Source organism: Pseudorasbora parva, chromosome 5 (assembly GCF_024679245.1).
Source record: "Pseudorasbora parva isolate DD20220531a chromosome 5, ASM2467924v1, whole genome shotgun sequence".
Lineage (NCBI taxonomy): Eukaryota > Metazoa > Chordata > Actinopteri > Cypriniformes > Gobionidae > Pseudorasbora > Pseudorasbora parva.
Genome location: NC_090176.1, coordinates 49,520,078 through 49,534,390, shown reverse-complemented (window position 1 = coordinate 49,534,390; position 14,313 = coordinate 49,520,078). Strand labels below are relative to the sequence as shown.

The 14,313-nt window shown below is 37.2% G+C and overlaps 1 protein-coding gene across 1 annotated transcript in view; it reads left to right on the top strand.

Moving 5' to 3' along the window:
• The window catches only part of pfkla (phosphofructokinase, liver a), a 74,621-nt gene that overhangs the window by 14,458 nt on the left and 45,850 nt on the right, over nt 1–14,313 (top strand). The window contains exons 4-10 of the mRNA XM_067444621.1: nt 1,778–1,967; nt 3,592–3,757; nt 4,851–4,895; nt 6,072–6,180; nt 6,763–6,858; nt 9,335–9,427; nt 10,354–10,479. Of these exons, the coding sequence (XP_067300722.1) occupies nt 1,778–1,967; nt 3,592–3,757; nt 4,851–4,895; nt 6,072–6,180; nt 6,763–6,858; nt 9,335–9,427; nt 10,354–10,479 (825 nt within the window). The remainder of the gene's footprint in view (nt 1–1,777; nt 1,968–3,591; nt 3,758–4,850; nt 4,896–6,071; nt 6,181–6,762; nt 6,859–9,334; nt 9,428–10,353; nt 10,480–14,313) is intronic.

The window sequence follows — 14,313 nt, the reverse complement described above, 5'->3', positions numbered from 1 at the left end:
GGCTGCATAATTGCCTGTGTCATTATAAAATGGAGGAATATTCTGCAATATCTTTCAGGATTACCACAAAAACCATCATCATATATACACTTTTCAATATAATATATTAATTTGAAGATGTAACATTAACATGACAGTAATTTAAATATAACCTTTGTGAAAATATAAAGCAAAACATTCAATTAGCAAAAAACGAATAATAATTTCTATTATATATTATATGTTTTATTAAATATAAATTATATGTTAAAACTAGTGTATAAATTAGCATTTTGCTCCAGACGTTGCACATTTTGTGTGAAAAAATGTAATTTAAGGGTGCAGTGTGATATTTTTGTGGCATCTAGTGGTGAGGTCATGAATTGCATCCCTCCTTCCTTTCAAAGCTCAAAGAGAAGCTATGGTGGCTGACACAGGACAAAAATGACGTCTGAGACAACAGAGAGTGATTAGCGCTCTGTAGAGAAGTTTGTCCCTTTAGGGCTACTGTAGAAACATGGCGGCACAAAATGGCGTCTTCACTGCAAGGAGACACAAGGTGTGTGTGTAGATAGAAACGGCTCATTCTAAGTTAATAAAAACATAACACCTCTGAAAACGTAGATATGGGTATTATATTGTATAGAAAATGTATTTTTGTCCCATGGGGATGAAAGACTACAATTCCCAGAATGCTTCGCTGCCCTGTGAGGCCATTCCCAACGCCACCAACTTGATTACTGTGACTGAGTTAGAGAACAGAGAGGACACTACAATTAAAAACTGAACGTGTGTTTAATATAATGAGTGAGTCGCCGCGTGAGTATCACAGCACTGAGCACTGACTGCAGGAGTCAGATAAATGAGCTGATAAGCTCGTGATGAGAGCTGAGGTAATCGCATCTACACTCGCGGCATACATTCACAACGCAAGTTCAGTCTGGCGTGTTTCAGTTTATGCCTTTACAAGCTTAACTTTCATAGAAATTAATTTGAGAAGTAAAAAGACTTACATTGCTCACCATAGCTCCGTTTAAATGAGTGCCTGTAGCTGAGCTGAGCTGTGAGTGTGATCTCCATCCCTCACGCGCGGGTTCAAAACATGCGGAAATGGCTCCCTCTGCTGGCTGTAGTCTTTAGCCTTTGGCCAAACATTCCTCCGATGATGCAAAAATCGTCAATTTGCATCATAGGAGGAGTTTTTTCCAGAAATAAAATGCATAAATCTCTTGTCTCAGGGGGATATGAGGGAACGCACAATCATTTGAATATACTCCAGGGTTTCTACTGATACAAAGCCATATGCTAATCGCTGAAGTTAACCTTTAAATACAGAATTTTTTGCAACATTGCCATTTTGCATATTACATTGAACATTGCTACCCGTATGCTTCCATAGATGGGTACTTTAGTGGTGTTTTATGTCCTTTTTCTTTTGTGAAATCAATCTGAATGCATGTAGATAGAAATGCATTTCTTGGGAAAAATAACAGCACACAGCTTCGGAACGACATGAGGCATTAATAATCAAAGACATGATTTTCAGTTTTACCTCTGTCGCCTGAATCTGAGTGCACACTGTGTGACGCTCATTTAGTGAGTGTGTGTTTGCATTTGTCCGTCTGCGTTGCGTTCCTGCTGTCGTACTCAGACTCTCACCGTGTTTCCTCTGAAGCTGTGATGCATGCATGCCAGGACATGCATTTTGCTTGTGCATTGCTCTAATAACTCTATATGGGTAAAATCATCCGATGCACTAATGCAAACCTAAATCAGCAGACCGTGTGTCTCTCCACAGGGAGGAACGGTGATCGGCAGTGCCCGCTGTAAGGCCTTCACCACGCGAGAGGGCCGTTTATCCGCGGCCTTTAACCTGGTGAAGCGTGGCATCTCTAATCTGTGTGTCTGCGGTGGAGACGGCAGCCTCACCGGGGCAAACATCTTCCGCTCGGAGTGGAGCGGACTCCTCGATGAGCTGGTGAAGAAAGGTACAAATCACACCACCACGGGAAAACACAGAGCTTTACTTATTACTTTATAGTTTGACATCAGATGCTGTTTTAAAGGTGGATGAAGTGTTATTTCATAAAATGCTTTAGAAAAGGGTCTCAGGTCGAGTACCAAAACAAACTTGTAGCCAATCAGCAGTAAGGGGTGTGTCTACTAATGATGGGGAGAAGAGAGCACTCGTCATTATTCAAAACACACGTCACACATGACGGACATTAGCCGAGCGATGACAGAAAGAGAGAATGAAAGAGGTAAAATGTGTGTGGAACAAAATAAGGCTTATGATTAGGCAAGAAGTATCGGCTTTCCAGAGCTGGAGAGAACTCAAGCTTTATTTCTTTATTTTATTTTTTGTTTGACAGAACTAATATATGCTGGCTTTTGCTTGAAAATGCTCTTGTGTCATGTTCACTTGCTTGTCCATTTGCAATCGTATCGTCATTCACTTCAGTGACGATAGAGACCCATTGATTTCCATATCCTGTTAACCACTGTCTGTTTCAAACGTCAGCTTGCAGTGTGTCCGAACCATAGACCGTAAAAAATATGGACGTAGTGTCTGTAACGTCACCCATAGGATTCTGAAGAGCCTTTCTGAAGCGTAAAGTAGGTTTGAGCTGGCCGTTTCCATCTTGGCAGCACGTCAATGCGCATCACGCCCGGATAACAGAAAATGGGCAAAGAGCCGAGATGTGGGCGAAGCTGAGGTGACATGAAGAATAACAGACAGCAGACAAACGGCAATCCACCTGTCACTCAAAGTGTCCACGCCCTTAATTATGCAGAACTTTAAGGCTTTATATAATGTAACGAATGAGTTATAAAAAAAAAATTCACCCCCCCCACAGTCGTCATGAAGGGCAAAATTAGCCGTATAGACCGAAACCACAATTTGTCCCAGGCTGTAAACATGTTTTTTTCTGCTGTAAAGTTGGGTATTTTAACACGGAGCTCAATGAGAGTCTGCTTCCTGCTGGAGCCTGTCTCTAGTAGCCAGATGATGAATTGCAGTTTAAGTCACTTATGTAATGGCTTCAACAGAAACTCGGGGAGGTTGCCCCTTGGGCCGAACAGTAAGATAATAAATGATGTTTTATTAACAAGGTTCGGGAGGAACACGTTCAGATAATTGACACAAGCGGAGAGCACTCAGCTAATCAACAGTAAGAGGCATATACAGCTCCGTAAAAAATTAAGAGACCACTGGAAAATGATCAGTTTCTCTGGTTTTACTACTTATAGGTATGTGTTTGGGTAAAATTTAAAAAAAAATGTTCAAACTGGAAAAAGTAGTACATGATCTTGGTTAGCAATTTGACAACATTGTAATAAATAAGCATGCCTTTTGATGCTCAGAAAATAGCCAACGGCAGCCAAGATAATCCAGCACACATTAGTGCATAAAGTGTTCAAAATGAAATATTTGAACCTCATAATGAAATGCAAAATGGAAATAGGACTCAAAAATGGGACGCTACTGTTTGAAAGAAGAACTCCCTCTTCCACTAGGCTGGCTACAGGCCCATACACACACACACACACACACACACACACACACACACACACACACACACACATAACTCATATGCGTGTGATTGACAGGTCGAATCACAGCAGAGACGGCCAAGCAGCACGGGCACCTGAACATCGTGGGTCTGGTGGGCTCCATCGATAATGACTTCTGTGGAACGGACATGACCATCGGCGCTGACTCCGCCCTCAACCGCATCACTGAGATCATCGACGCCATCACCACCACCGCCACCAGGTCATTCACCACATACACAACTCAAACAACAACTCCATAGAAGAAAAATTATAATAAAAAAAGCCTACTAAAATGACTACTTAGTATACTTTTTTAAATTTAGTTTAACTTTATGTACTTAAATAAATAAATTAACCTGGAATAGAAATGAATAAAAAACTACTAGAAATGACAGAAAAACAAAAAAATATATATTTTTAATTAAGTTTAATATGATGTACTAAAACAACTGAATGCAAAATTGAAATAAAAATAAATAAAAACTATATTCAAATATTACAAAAACTAAAAAAGATTTCAGAAAAAACAAAATTAGCTGGAAAAACCCTGAAAATTAAAACAACTGAAAATACACAAATAAACTAAAATAAAATATAAAAAAGTAAATTATTTAATTTAGTTTAACTTGATGTTCTAAAATAACTAAATGCAAAACTGAAATAAACATTTATAAAAACTACTAAAGTGACAAAACTACAAAACAAAATGACTTAAACTTTATATAAAAACTCAAGACATAAAAAAAAACACAAACTACTAAAAATGACTAAATCTTTAGCTACGATTAAAACGGAACACATAAAAATAAAATATAACTTTATTTTCGCTGGTTGCCAGGATAACATTTCTCATGTTAATTTAGTTTAACTTGATGTACTAAAATAACTCAATCTAAATCTGAAATGAAAATGAATAAAAATAAAAAAATAAAAAGAAATACTAAAACTACATTAAAATGAAAAATATACAAATTTAAACTAATTCAAAATAGTATTATAATAATAAATCATTGATACTAAAATGACACTGGCAATAAGACATAAACAGATAAGAAAAATTAACATGGATGGAAAATTGGTTGATAATGACGATCCGGCTGTGATTTCCTGTTGTTTGTTCAGGAATGCACTGAATGTGTGGAATTCCTGTCTCGTCTTGTCTCAACTCTCTTATTCTATACACACACAAACACACACACACACACACACACACACACACACACACACACACACACACACACACACACACACACACACACACACACAGTTCTCATTGTGTTTGTTTTATTCATTCTTTTCTTCTTTTTTTCCAGCCATCAGCGCACGTTTGTGCTGGAGGTCATGGGTCGCCACTGCGGGTGAGTTTCCTCTGTGAGAAAAACAGCACACACACACTAACAGGGTCATGGGAAGATTATGAACCGGTTTAGATCGGAGATTATGTTTATGCACTAGTAACCACACAAAACAGCTTGGCAACCACCCAAATCTTCTAACAGTGCCCTAGCAACCACACACAACAGTGTTATTTATTTATATATATATATATATATATATATATATATATATATATATATATATATATATATATATATATATATATATATAATATTTTATTGATTTTGTGTTTTTTAACTAATTGAAGCTTACGTTTTTATTTCAGTTCTAGTATTTTTTTTTTCTTAAAAAAAAGTTTATTTCACTTAAAAACTTATATTTAATTTCAGGTTATGTTTATTTATTTATTTATTTTAGTTAATTTTAATTATTTTGTTGTGCATTTCTGTCATTTTAGTAGTTTTTTTTAAATGTCTATATAGTTTTTATTAAATTTTACTTTTCTAGATTTGAGCTATTTTAGTACATCAAGTTAAAATAAATGTTTAATAAATGTTTTTATTGTTATATATTTTTATTTCAGGTAAATATTTTTAATATTTCCCTTTTTAATTTTTTATTTATTTTATTTTGTTATGTTTTTGTCATTTTACTAGTTAAAAAATGACTATATAGTTTTTATAATGTTACTACTTTAATTTATTTGCTGTTTTAGTACATCAAGTTAAATTACATTAACTAAAAAATTTTTTACATTTTATATATTTATTTTGATTTCAGCTAACTATTTATATTTTCCTTTTTAATTTTTATAAAAGATTTAATCATTTTTTGTGGATTTTCTTTTATCCTTTTAGTTAAAATGCACTATAAAATGATTAAATCTTTAACTTAAAAATGTCTTTATAGTTTTTTCAAAAAAAAATGAAAAATCCTGTCATCATTCACTCCTGAAAGGTTTGGATATGCACGTGTTTGATTAATAAAGTCTTAAGCTGATGATACACAGGGCAACTTTTTGAGCAATGTTGCTGTGGGCACTTTCCCATTGGGAATGGGCAACACATTTCTATCTGGATATCCAAAGAGAAATTTGTTGCCCATTCCCAATGGGAAAAAGCCCACAGCAACATTGCTCAAAAAGTTGCCCTGTGTATCATCAGCTTTATAGTCACCCCTGCCGTGTTCTCCTGCAGGTATCTCGCCCTGGTGTCCGCTCTGGCGTCCGGAGCCGATTGGCTGTTCATCCCTGAAGCCCCTCCGGAGGACGGATGGGAAGAGCGCATGTGTGCTCGACTGGGAGAGGTGAGCGGAGAACACATGGCTTTGAGCTGCTCCTAAAGATCATTACACACACGGCCTGATTTATGAATGCCATCGGCATAATCATCACATTCATTGGGCCACACGGAATCTGTGAATTTTTTTCTTTGTTTTGATTAGGCGACCTCTAAGAGAGAGAAAAGTTACATAATGTAGCTTTAAAAAGTTGAGTTTTACCGTTTTTGAATCCATTCAGACGATCTCCGGGTCTGACGGTAGCACTTTTAACATACTGTAGCTTAACATAGATAATTGAATCTGATTAAACCTCAAAAATGACCCAAGAGTTAAAGGAAGTGTATGTAAGATTGTGGTCAAAACTGGTACTGCAATCACTTTCAAATGACTGTAGAGCGGTGTTCATTGTGTACTAAGACCGATCGAAAATTAGACCCGGTGATCGGCTGAATGGATTCGAAGATGGCAAAACTCAACTGTTTAACTCTAGGGGAGTTGGAAAATGAGCCTATTTTCAAAAAAAGTGGCATGTTCCTTTAAGATAACAGCAGCCCAGTTTCACTTCCATATGTTTTTAATAATTGAGTGCTGGATGTGTTTGCTCAGAGCCGCCGTAAAGGATCCAGACTGAACATCATCATCATCGCTGAAGGAGCCATCGGCAGAAGCGGCGAGCCAATCACATCCAATTACGTCAAAGACGTGAGTCACGCTCCTCAGATCGCTAAACAGAGACCCTTTAATGGGACAGTTCAACCAAAAATTCAACTCATCATTTACTCACCCTCAAGATGTTCTGTGTGAGTTTCTTTCTCCTATCTCTAAAAGAAGATATTTTGAAGAATATCGGTAACCAAACAGTTAAAGGACCCCATTGACTACTATAGTAGGGAAAAAGTACTGTGGAAGTCAGCTGCCTGGTAACCCACATTCTTCAAAATATCTCCTTTTGGTGTTCAGCTTGAGAAAGAAACTCCTACATGTTTGGAACAACTTGAGGCTGAGTAAAGGATGAATCACATTTTTGGCTGAACTATTCCTTTAATTAAAGTCATTTAATACATGCTAATTCACTTCCCATATATATAATTTACACCTGCTTTAGCGTTTTCATAAAATTGACCATAAGTTTGCACTTATTAAATGTTAGCCATAAGTTTTCTAGAAGTGATATAAAGTTCTGGAAGCTTGTTTCTGCCACGGAATAAAAAATAAAAAAGGGTACTGTGACTTTTTAGTTCACATTTCTGACTTTTTTCTTACTTTATTAATTCTGTGGTTGTGTAACACAATTATGAGAAAAAAGTAAATTACCAGTAGGGGTGTGACGTATCTTGTGAGACTAAACTGTGACAAGATTTCTCATTGAGGTGAAAAGCTGTCTCGTGTCATATGGTAATGATGGAGTGTGAGGGTGAGTTAGTACAGAATATGCCAGTGCTACATTTACATTACGTGTCCACTCTAGTTTAGCTTTTTTACACGAGCTGTTCGAATCGGCCATAGTGCGCAGCACTGATCACGTGACGAAAAGGCCGACTGGACCGTGGCGGAGGATTCGTTGCGCAACAGAAGCGTCTGACAAATGTCTATTTTAAAACGTGCGTTCAGCGCCACCGCTCTCTATTCACAGAGTGCACACGATCACAAAAGTGATCGTGACATTGCATTCAAACGCTATTTCATCAAGTTATGGCTGTTTAAAAGCGGCTCTCTGAGTTATGAGAATATCTCTCAATATGAAAGCTATCTTAGGCTGGGCTGTGTAGTTGTAACCATCTCTTAGCTGTGTATCATGCTTGAATATTGAGATAGTACTTTGATTATGGTTGCACTTATTGTTTGCACTTGATTAGTTTATGGGAAGGAGTTTAGTTAGGAGGTCAGAAGTTGTAGAAGCTAATAAATCATGCGCAGCTCTGAAGAGACAATTCAACTTCAAAAGAAAATCATTTCATAATAAACTAGCTAATATAAAACTGTTTTTTAATGGACTACTGTGATGTATGTGTATGTAATGTTATGTATGTCCTGGTGTGCTCTTTGTATGCTTTTTCATCATCTGGTTACACCACTACTACCACTACTCTTTCATAAACCATGGGCCCCACCTATAAGCTTTCCTATCTTCCATTCACTCTGCCCAATTGATTCTGTACTGAAGTGGTACTGTGAAAAAAACTCAAACTCAATCATACAGGAGAGAAGCCAGTCAGATGAGTTTGTGGCAAAACCTTTTACAGTGCTTGAGTATTGTTGTCTTTTACTGCATATGATAATTCATTCTCAAAAAGTATAACCGAAATTACATTCAGTACTTGTCTGGCTATCATTAGACCATGCTCAATCTTTTAAGATTGAACATTAGTCTGGGGAATCTGCTCTGTATTTTCTACTGGAAAGAGAAACAAGAAAAAAGAAACAAGAGGCGTGATCAACGGGCATAGTTCAAATGACTCTGTACGCAATTTGATTTCCTTCAACCAATCAGACCAACAGGGCGAAATCAAATCACCGGCAGATCGTGCTGGGTTCACCCAGTCTAATTCATTACAACATGCTGAGTTAAAATATTTCAAATGCACCTGCAAATAATTTTTCAAGTCATGCATTTCCTCATTGAGGATTTCTTAAAAATACTATGTAAAAATCTCATCCCATCTCATTCTCGTAAACCCGATCTCGTGTCTTGTCTCGTGAGAAAAGGGTCTCGTCACACCCCTTATTACCAGTGATAAACTTGCAATTGTGAGAAAAGTCAAAGAAGGACATTACCTCTTTTAATTGCATCTCAAAATTTCAAATTCAGAGTTTATATCTCGCAATAAAAGTCAGATTTGTGAGTTATTAACAAGACATAAACTCACAATTTGAGAGAAAATCAGAATTGTAACTTTTAACTAGTAACTTTTAACAAGGAAAAGGTCAGAATTGTGAGAGAAAACAGTCGCAATTACCTCTATTATTTTTTATTCAGCGATTGAATCAAGTTTCCGTAGTCAACTGATCTTCTGTAGAGCTGCTTTAAAGCTGGAATTAAAGTCCTGTCATAAATGTATGATTGATCTGTGCTGTAATAAGCACTATAGAGATACATTTGTGAAAAAAGAGATTTTCATAGCGCTGCTCGACCAATCAGATGTGTATAAATGACCATGTGATTTGTAACTGTGTGCAGCTGGTTGTGTCGCGTCTGGGTTTCGACACCCGGGTCACTGTCCTGGGTCACGTCCAGAGGGGCGGGACACCGTCAGCCTTCGACAGAGTTCTGGTAACTAAACCCTTTCAACAGAGCTGGACAGTAACTCAGCTCATTTACTTGAGTCCTGTACTTAAGGACACTTTTTGAGTATCTGTACTTTACTTGAGTATTATTTTTTCTGGAAACTAATGACTTTAACTTCACTACATCTAAAAGACAAATATCGTACTTTTTACTCCACTACATTTCTATCAAGGTCCTCCAAGTTGAAAGTCGTTTCTTTAGCAGCTTTGAAAGGCAGCGGTTGATTTTTTCTTCTTTAAAAGGTGTTTGGGTTTTTGCAGAAATCCTTTCAGGAATCACTCTTGTAGGGTCACGTGAAGTTCAATGATTTCACAGCATTTATTAAACACTGATCAGTTTATAGCAAAATGGAAGAAGACGGATGTCAAAATGCTCATTTTGTCGAGTATTCCCATAAACAAAGTTGATTATGTCTTAAGTGAAGGTGAACAGTGTGAGAATATCAGATGTGTATCAGTGTATTGGATCCGTGCATTCGGCCTTAAAGTGACAGCAGCTTTATAAAGAGCTTTGTAACTTTTATACAAGTATTTCAATAAGTTTAAGTTAGTCGTATGCTAGTACGTCAGATGGAGCATCACTGACTGGCTTAAACCATGATGGCATAATGTGCATTTATGCAACAATAATAAAATAATGAGTTGACATAAAAAAGGAAATTTACCTTAATACTTAAGTACTTTTGAAAACAAATACTTAAATACTTAAGTAAAAATCTGTTTTTACAACTTTCACTTGTAACGGAGTAATATTTGACCAGCAGTACTTTTACTTTTACTCAAGTAATGAACTTGTGTACTTTGTCCACGTCAGCCTTTCAATGAAACCCTTGCAGTAGTTTTGAGTAATGCAGGAATTATCGGTTCAGATCTATGGTTCAGATGATGTTGAAGTGATGTTTTGTTCTGTAGAGCAGTAAGCTGGGCGTTGAGGCCGTGGTGGCCCTGCTGGAGGCGGGGCCGGACACTGCCGCCTGTGTGATCGGCCTATCAGGAAACCAGACCGTGCGTCTCCAGCTGATGGAGGCGGTAGAGATGGTGAGTCTAGTTTGTAAACGCTCATGTTGTCACTGCCGTCAAAAGTCTGGAATAATGGAACGAATAACTTACTCTCTTACACTCTCTTAATATTTTTGAGGGGACCCACTTTATATTAGGTGGCCTTAACTACTATGTACTAACATTGTAATTAATAATTTGATACAATGCACTTATTGTGTACATACATGTTTTTACATTGTACTTACATCTTAAAAATACCTGCATTTCTGTAGTTACATTTGTAATTACACTGTTGACCTTTCCTTACACCTAACCCTACCCTTAAACTGACCCGTCCCACCACACTTGTCCCTAACTCTACCCGTATCCATCTCAATATCAGCTAAAGTACTTTGAAATACAATATGAACACAGTAAGTACCTTGTACTTATTTTTGGATGTAAGTACATAGTACTTAAGGCCACCTAATATAAAGTGGGGCTGACTGAGGCAAGATGGAGCCCAAATTCAAGAATATTACATAATGATTAATGAACCACGGAGGAATGGGTAGAAATTAGGGGTGTAACGGTACGCGTATTCGTATTGAACCGTTCGGTACGAGGCTTTCGGTTCGGTACGCGGTACGCATTATGTACCGAACGGTTCTTGGACTAATTAATTAATTTGGAAAATAAAAAAGTGTGTGAAATATAATAATATGCGTTCAACAAGGTAGCCCAATAACCAAAACGACGTAACAGCCAATGCCCCTGACACCGCCGAAGTGAAAGAAAAAAAAAACACCAAATATGTTTTAGGCTGCTCAGTCAGGTGTTCGCTTACTCAGTAGGCTACGCGCTGAATGCTCGTCGCAAAATGGCTATTGCGTTTAAAAAAACAGAAATAGAAGATCCTCCAATAACCAACAGGTCTGGTGTTTGGGTGAACTTTGGATTCTTTGTTAGCTATGATGGTGTTGGCAAGAGTGATGGATTAAAAAAAACAACGGTATGTCGCATTTGCTGATGGTACAGCAGCAGGAATAATTAATGTCATGTCAATCATCTCATTTACGCCGACAACAAGACGATAAAAAGGAGAAACAGCCACAAACTATCCCACAAACTATCCCCGCAGCATTTAGACAGACATTCCAACTTATTCAAATGGCAAAAGACATCACCGCGGCGAGTGGTCCATTTATAGCCGCGGATATGAGACCTAACGCCCGTTTCACACATACTCCGTCTGCAGTGCGTGTGCGGTGCGTATTTTTTTCCGTACCCATGTAAACGGATGACAGCTTTCACACTGCACGCGGATGCGGTCCGTCAGTCCGTTCCAGGAGCGTTGCGTCTGCAGCAGTGAGGCGATCGTTTTCGTACCGAGTCTATTTTTTGCTGCGCTGCGCTGCGTTGCGTTGCTGCATTAAAGCGACAGAACATTGTTCGCATTAAAATAAACATGTACTGACGCGAAAATCTAGTAATTTCACCACAGATGCATATCATTTAAAATATACTCTTGTTTCAAAGTCAACACATGGCTTTTTTTCCTCAAGTAAAGCAACAAAACAACACCTTACCTGGCATTTAGGTAAAAAAAAAAGTGCCATAATGGAGAGCACTCGTACTTTCTTGGAGGTGAAAAGCAAAGTTCTTTTTGACCTGCAGGATTTCTTTTAAAAGGGTGTAAAAACGAAAGAAAAGACGAGAGTCGGCTGTTTTTGAATAGACTATTGTAAGTTTCTAATTTAAAATGTTTGTGATTTAAGGCTATAACCAATGTTTAAATGTTTTGCCACTTGTGTGAGCTAAATCTAAAGTATATAAATATAAATAAATGAATTTAATAAAATGTTGTTTAAATGTAGTAGCCTAGACTACGTAACCTGACTTCTATTAAAGAGTAAACAAAGAGAATTGGAATTCTGACGAGGCATGTTCAGTAAAAACGTTTGGATTTAAATAAAAAATAAGGAATAAATGCTGTGTTTGTGGTATGCAACAGCGGATCAGTTGCGGACTGCAAACGCAGCATATGTGAAAGGACTATAGGGTGTGGGGCTCCTGCAACGCACACGTAACGCAACACGCACCGCACACGCACTGCAGACGGAGTATGTGTGAAACGGCCCGTTTCACACACACTCCGCCTGCAGTGCGTGTGCGGTGCGTATTTTTTTCCGTACCCATGTTAACGGATCACAGCTTTCACACAGATGCTGTCCGTCAGTCCGTTCCAGGAGCGTTGTGTCTGCAGCAGTGCACGGATCGTTTTAGTACCGAGTTTATTTTTTGCTGCGCTGCGTTGCTGCATTAAAGTGGTAGAACATTGTTCGCATTAAAATAAACATGTACTGACGCGAAAATCTAGTAATTTCACCACAGATGCATATCATTTAAAATATACTCTTGTTTCAAAGTCAATACATGGCTTTTTTTTCTCATGTAAAGCAACAAAACGACACCTTACCTGGCATTTAGGTAAAAAAAAAAAGTGCCATAATGTATAGCACATACTTTCTTGGAGGTGAAAAGCAAAGTTCTTTTTGACCTGCAGGATTTCTTTTAAAAGTGTGTAAAAACGAAAGAAAAGACGAGAGTCGGCTGTTTTTGAATAGGCTATTGTACGTTTCTAATTTAAAATGTTTGTGATTTAAGGCTATAAACTATGTTTAAATGTTTTGCCACTTGTATGAGCTAAATCTAAAGTATATAAATATGAATAAATGAATTTAATAAAATGTTGTTTAAATGTAATAGGCTACCTGACTTCTATTAAAGAGTAAACAAAGATAATTGGAATTCTGACGAGGCATGTTCAGTAAAAACTTTTGGATTTTAAATAAAAAATAATGAATAAATGCTGTGTTTGTGGTGTGCAACAGCTAATCAGTTGCGGACTGCAAACGCAGCATATGTGAAAGCAGGGTGTGGGGCTCCTGCAACGCATACGCAACGCAACACGCACCGCACATGCTAATGTAAAGAGCTAATGTCTTATTCCTGTAACTACATAGAAGATGGGTAAAGTATAGCTCCATCATTGTTCAATGTAAAAAAAAAATCATACTTTGTTAGTTTTAATAAAAAAATAATAAAAAAAGGTAATTTATCTGCCATTTTTTTCTTTTTGCTGTAGGCCTATCTAAAACATACCGAACCGTACCGAACCGAACCGTGACACCAGTGTATCGTATCGAACCGAACCGTGAATTTTGTGAACCGTTACACCCCTAGTAGAAATGTATATACGATGGCAAACCTCTGTCTTGTATGTTGTGTGTGTGTGTGTGTGTGTGTGTGTGTGTGTGTGTGTGTGTGTGTGTGTGTGTGTGTGTGTGTGTGTGTGTGTGTGTGTGTGTATTGTATTGTATTTGCACCCCTATTGCCTATTATTGATGTATATTCGTTAAGACATAAAATTTGTTTTAAAAAAAAGAAGTCTGGAATAAAGGCTTCATTTGTTTTTATAGAAAATACAGTAAAACCGGTAATATTGTGAGATATATTATTACAATCTAAAATAACAGTTTTCTAAGTGAATATACTCAAGTTCAAAATTATTGTTTTTAAGTTTTTACAGAGGGGATTTTGTTTTTCTCTTTTTATCACACCATCAATCAGACTGTCAACAACCCCCCAAAAAGCATTATATTTGTATGTATAACATGTTCTATAAATAAATCAGGCGAATAGCAAATAACCACAACTAAAGTTTGGTGTGTTTGTGTAAAGCTGCTGAAGTAGAGATTTTTTTGCCCTTTAAAGATAATGATTGAAATTGAAATTGAAATCTGTAGACACAAATAAAGTGTAATAAAATAAAGACTAATGTGTTTTTTGGATGCTATGGAAGCAAAATAGCTGTAGTCTTGCCCTGAG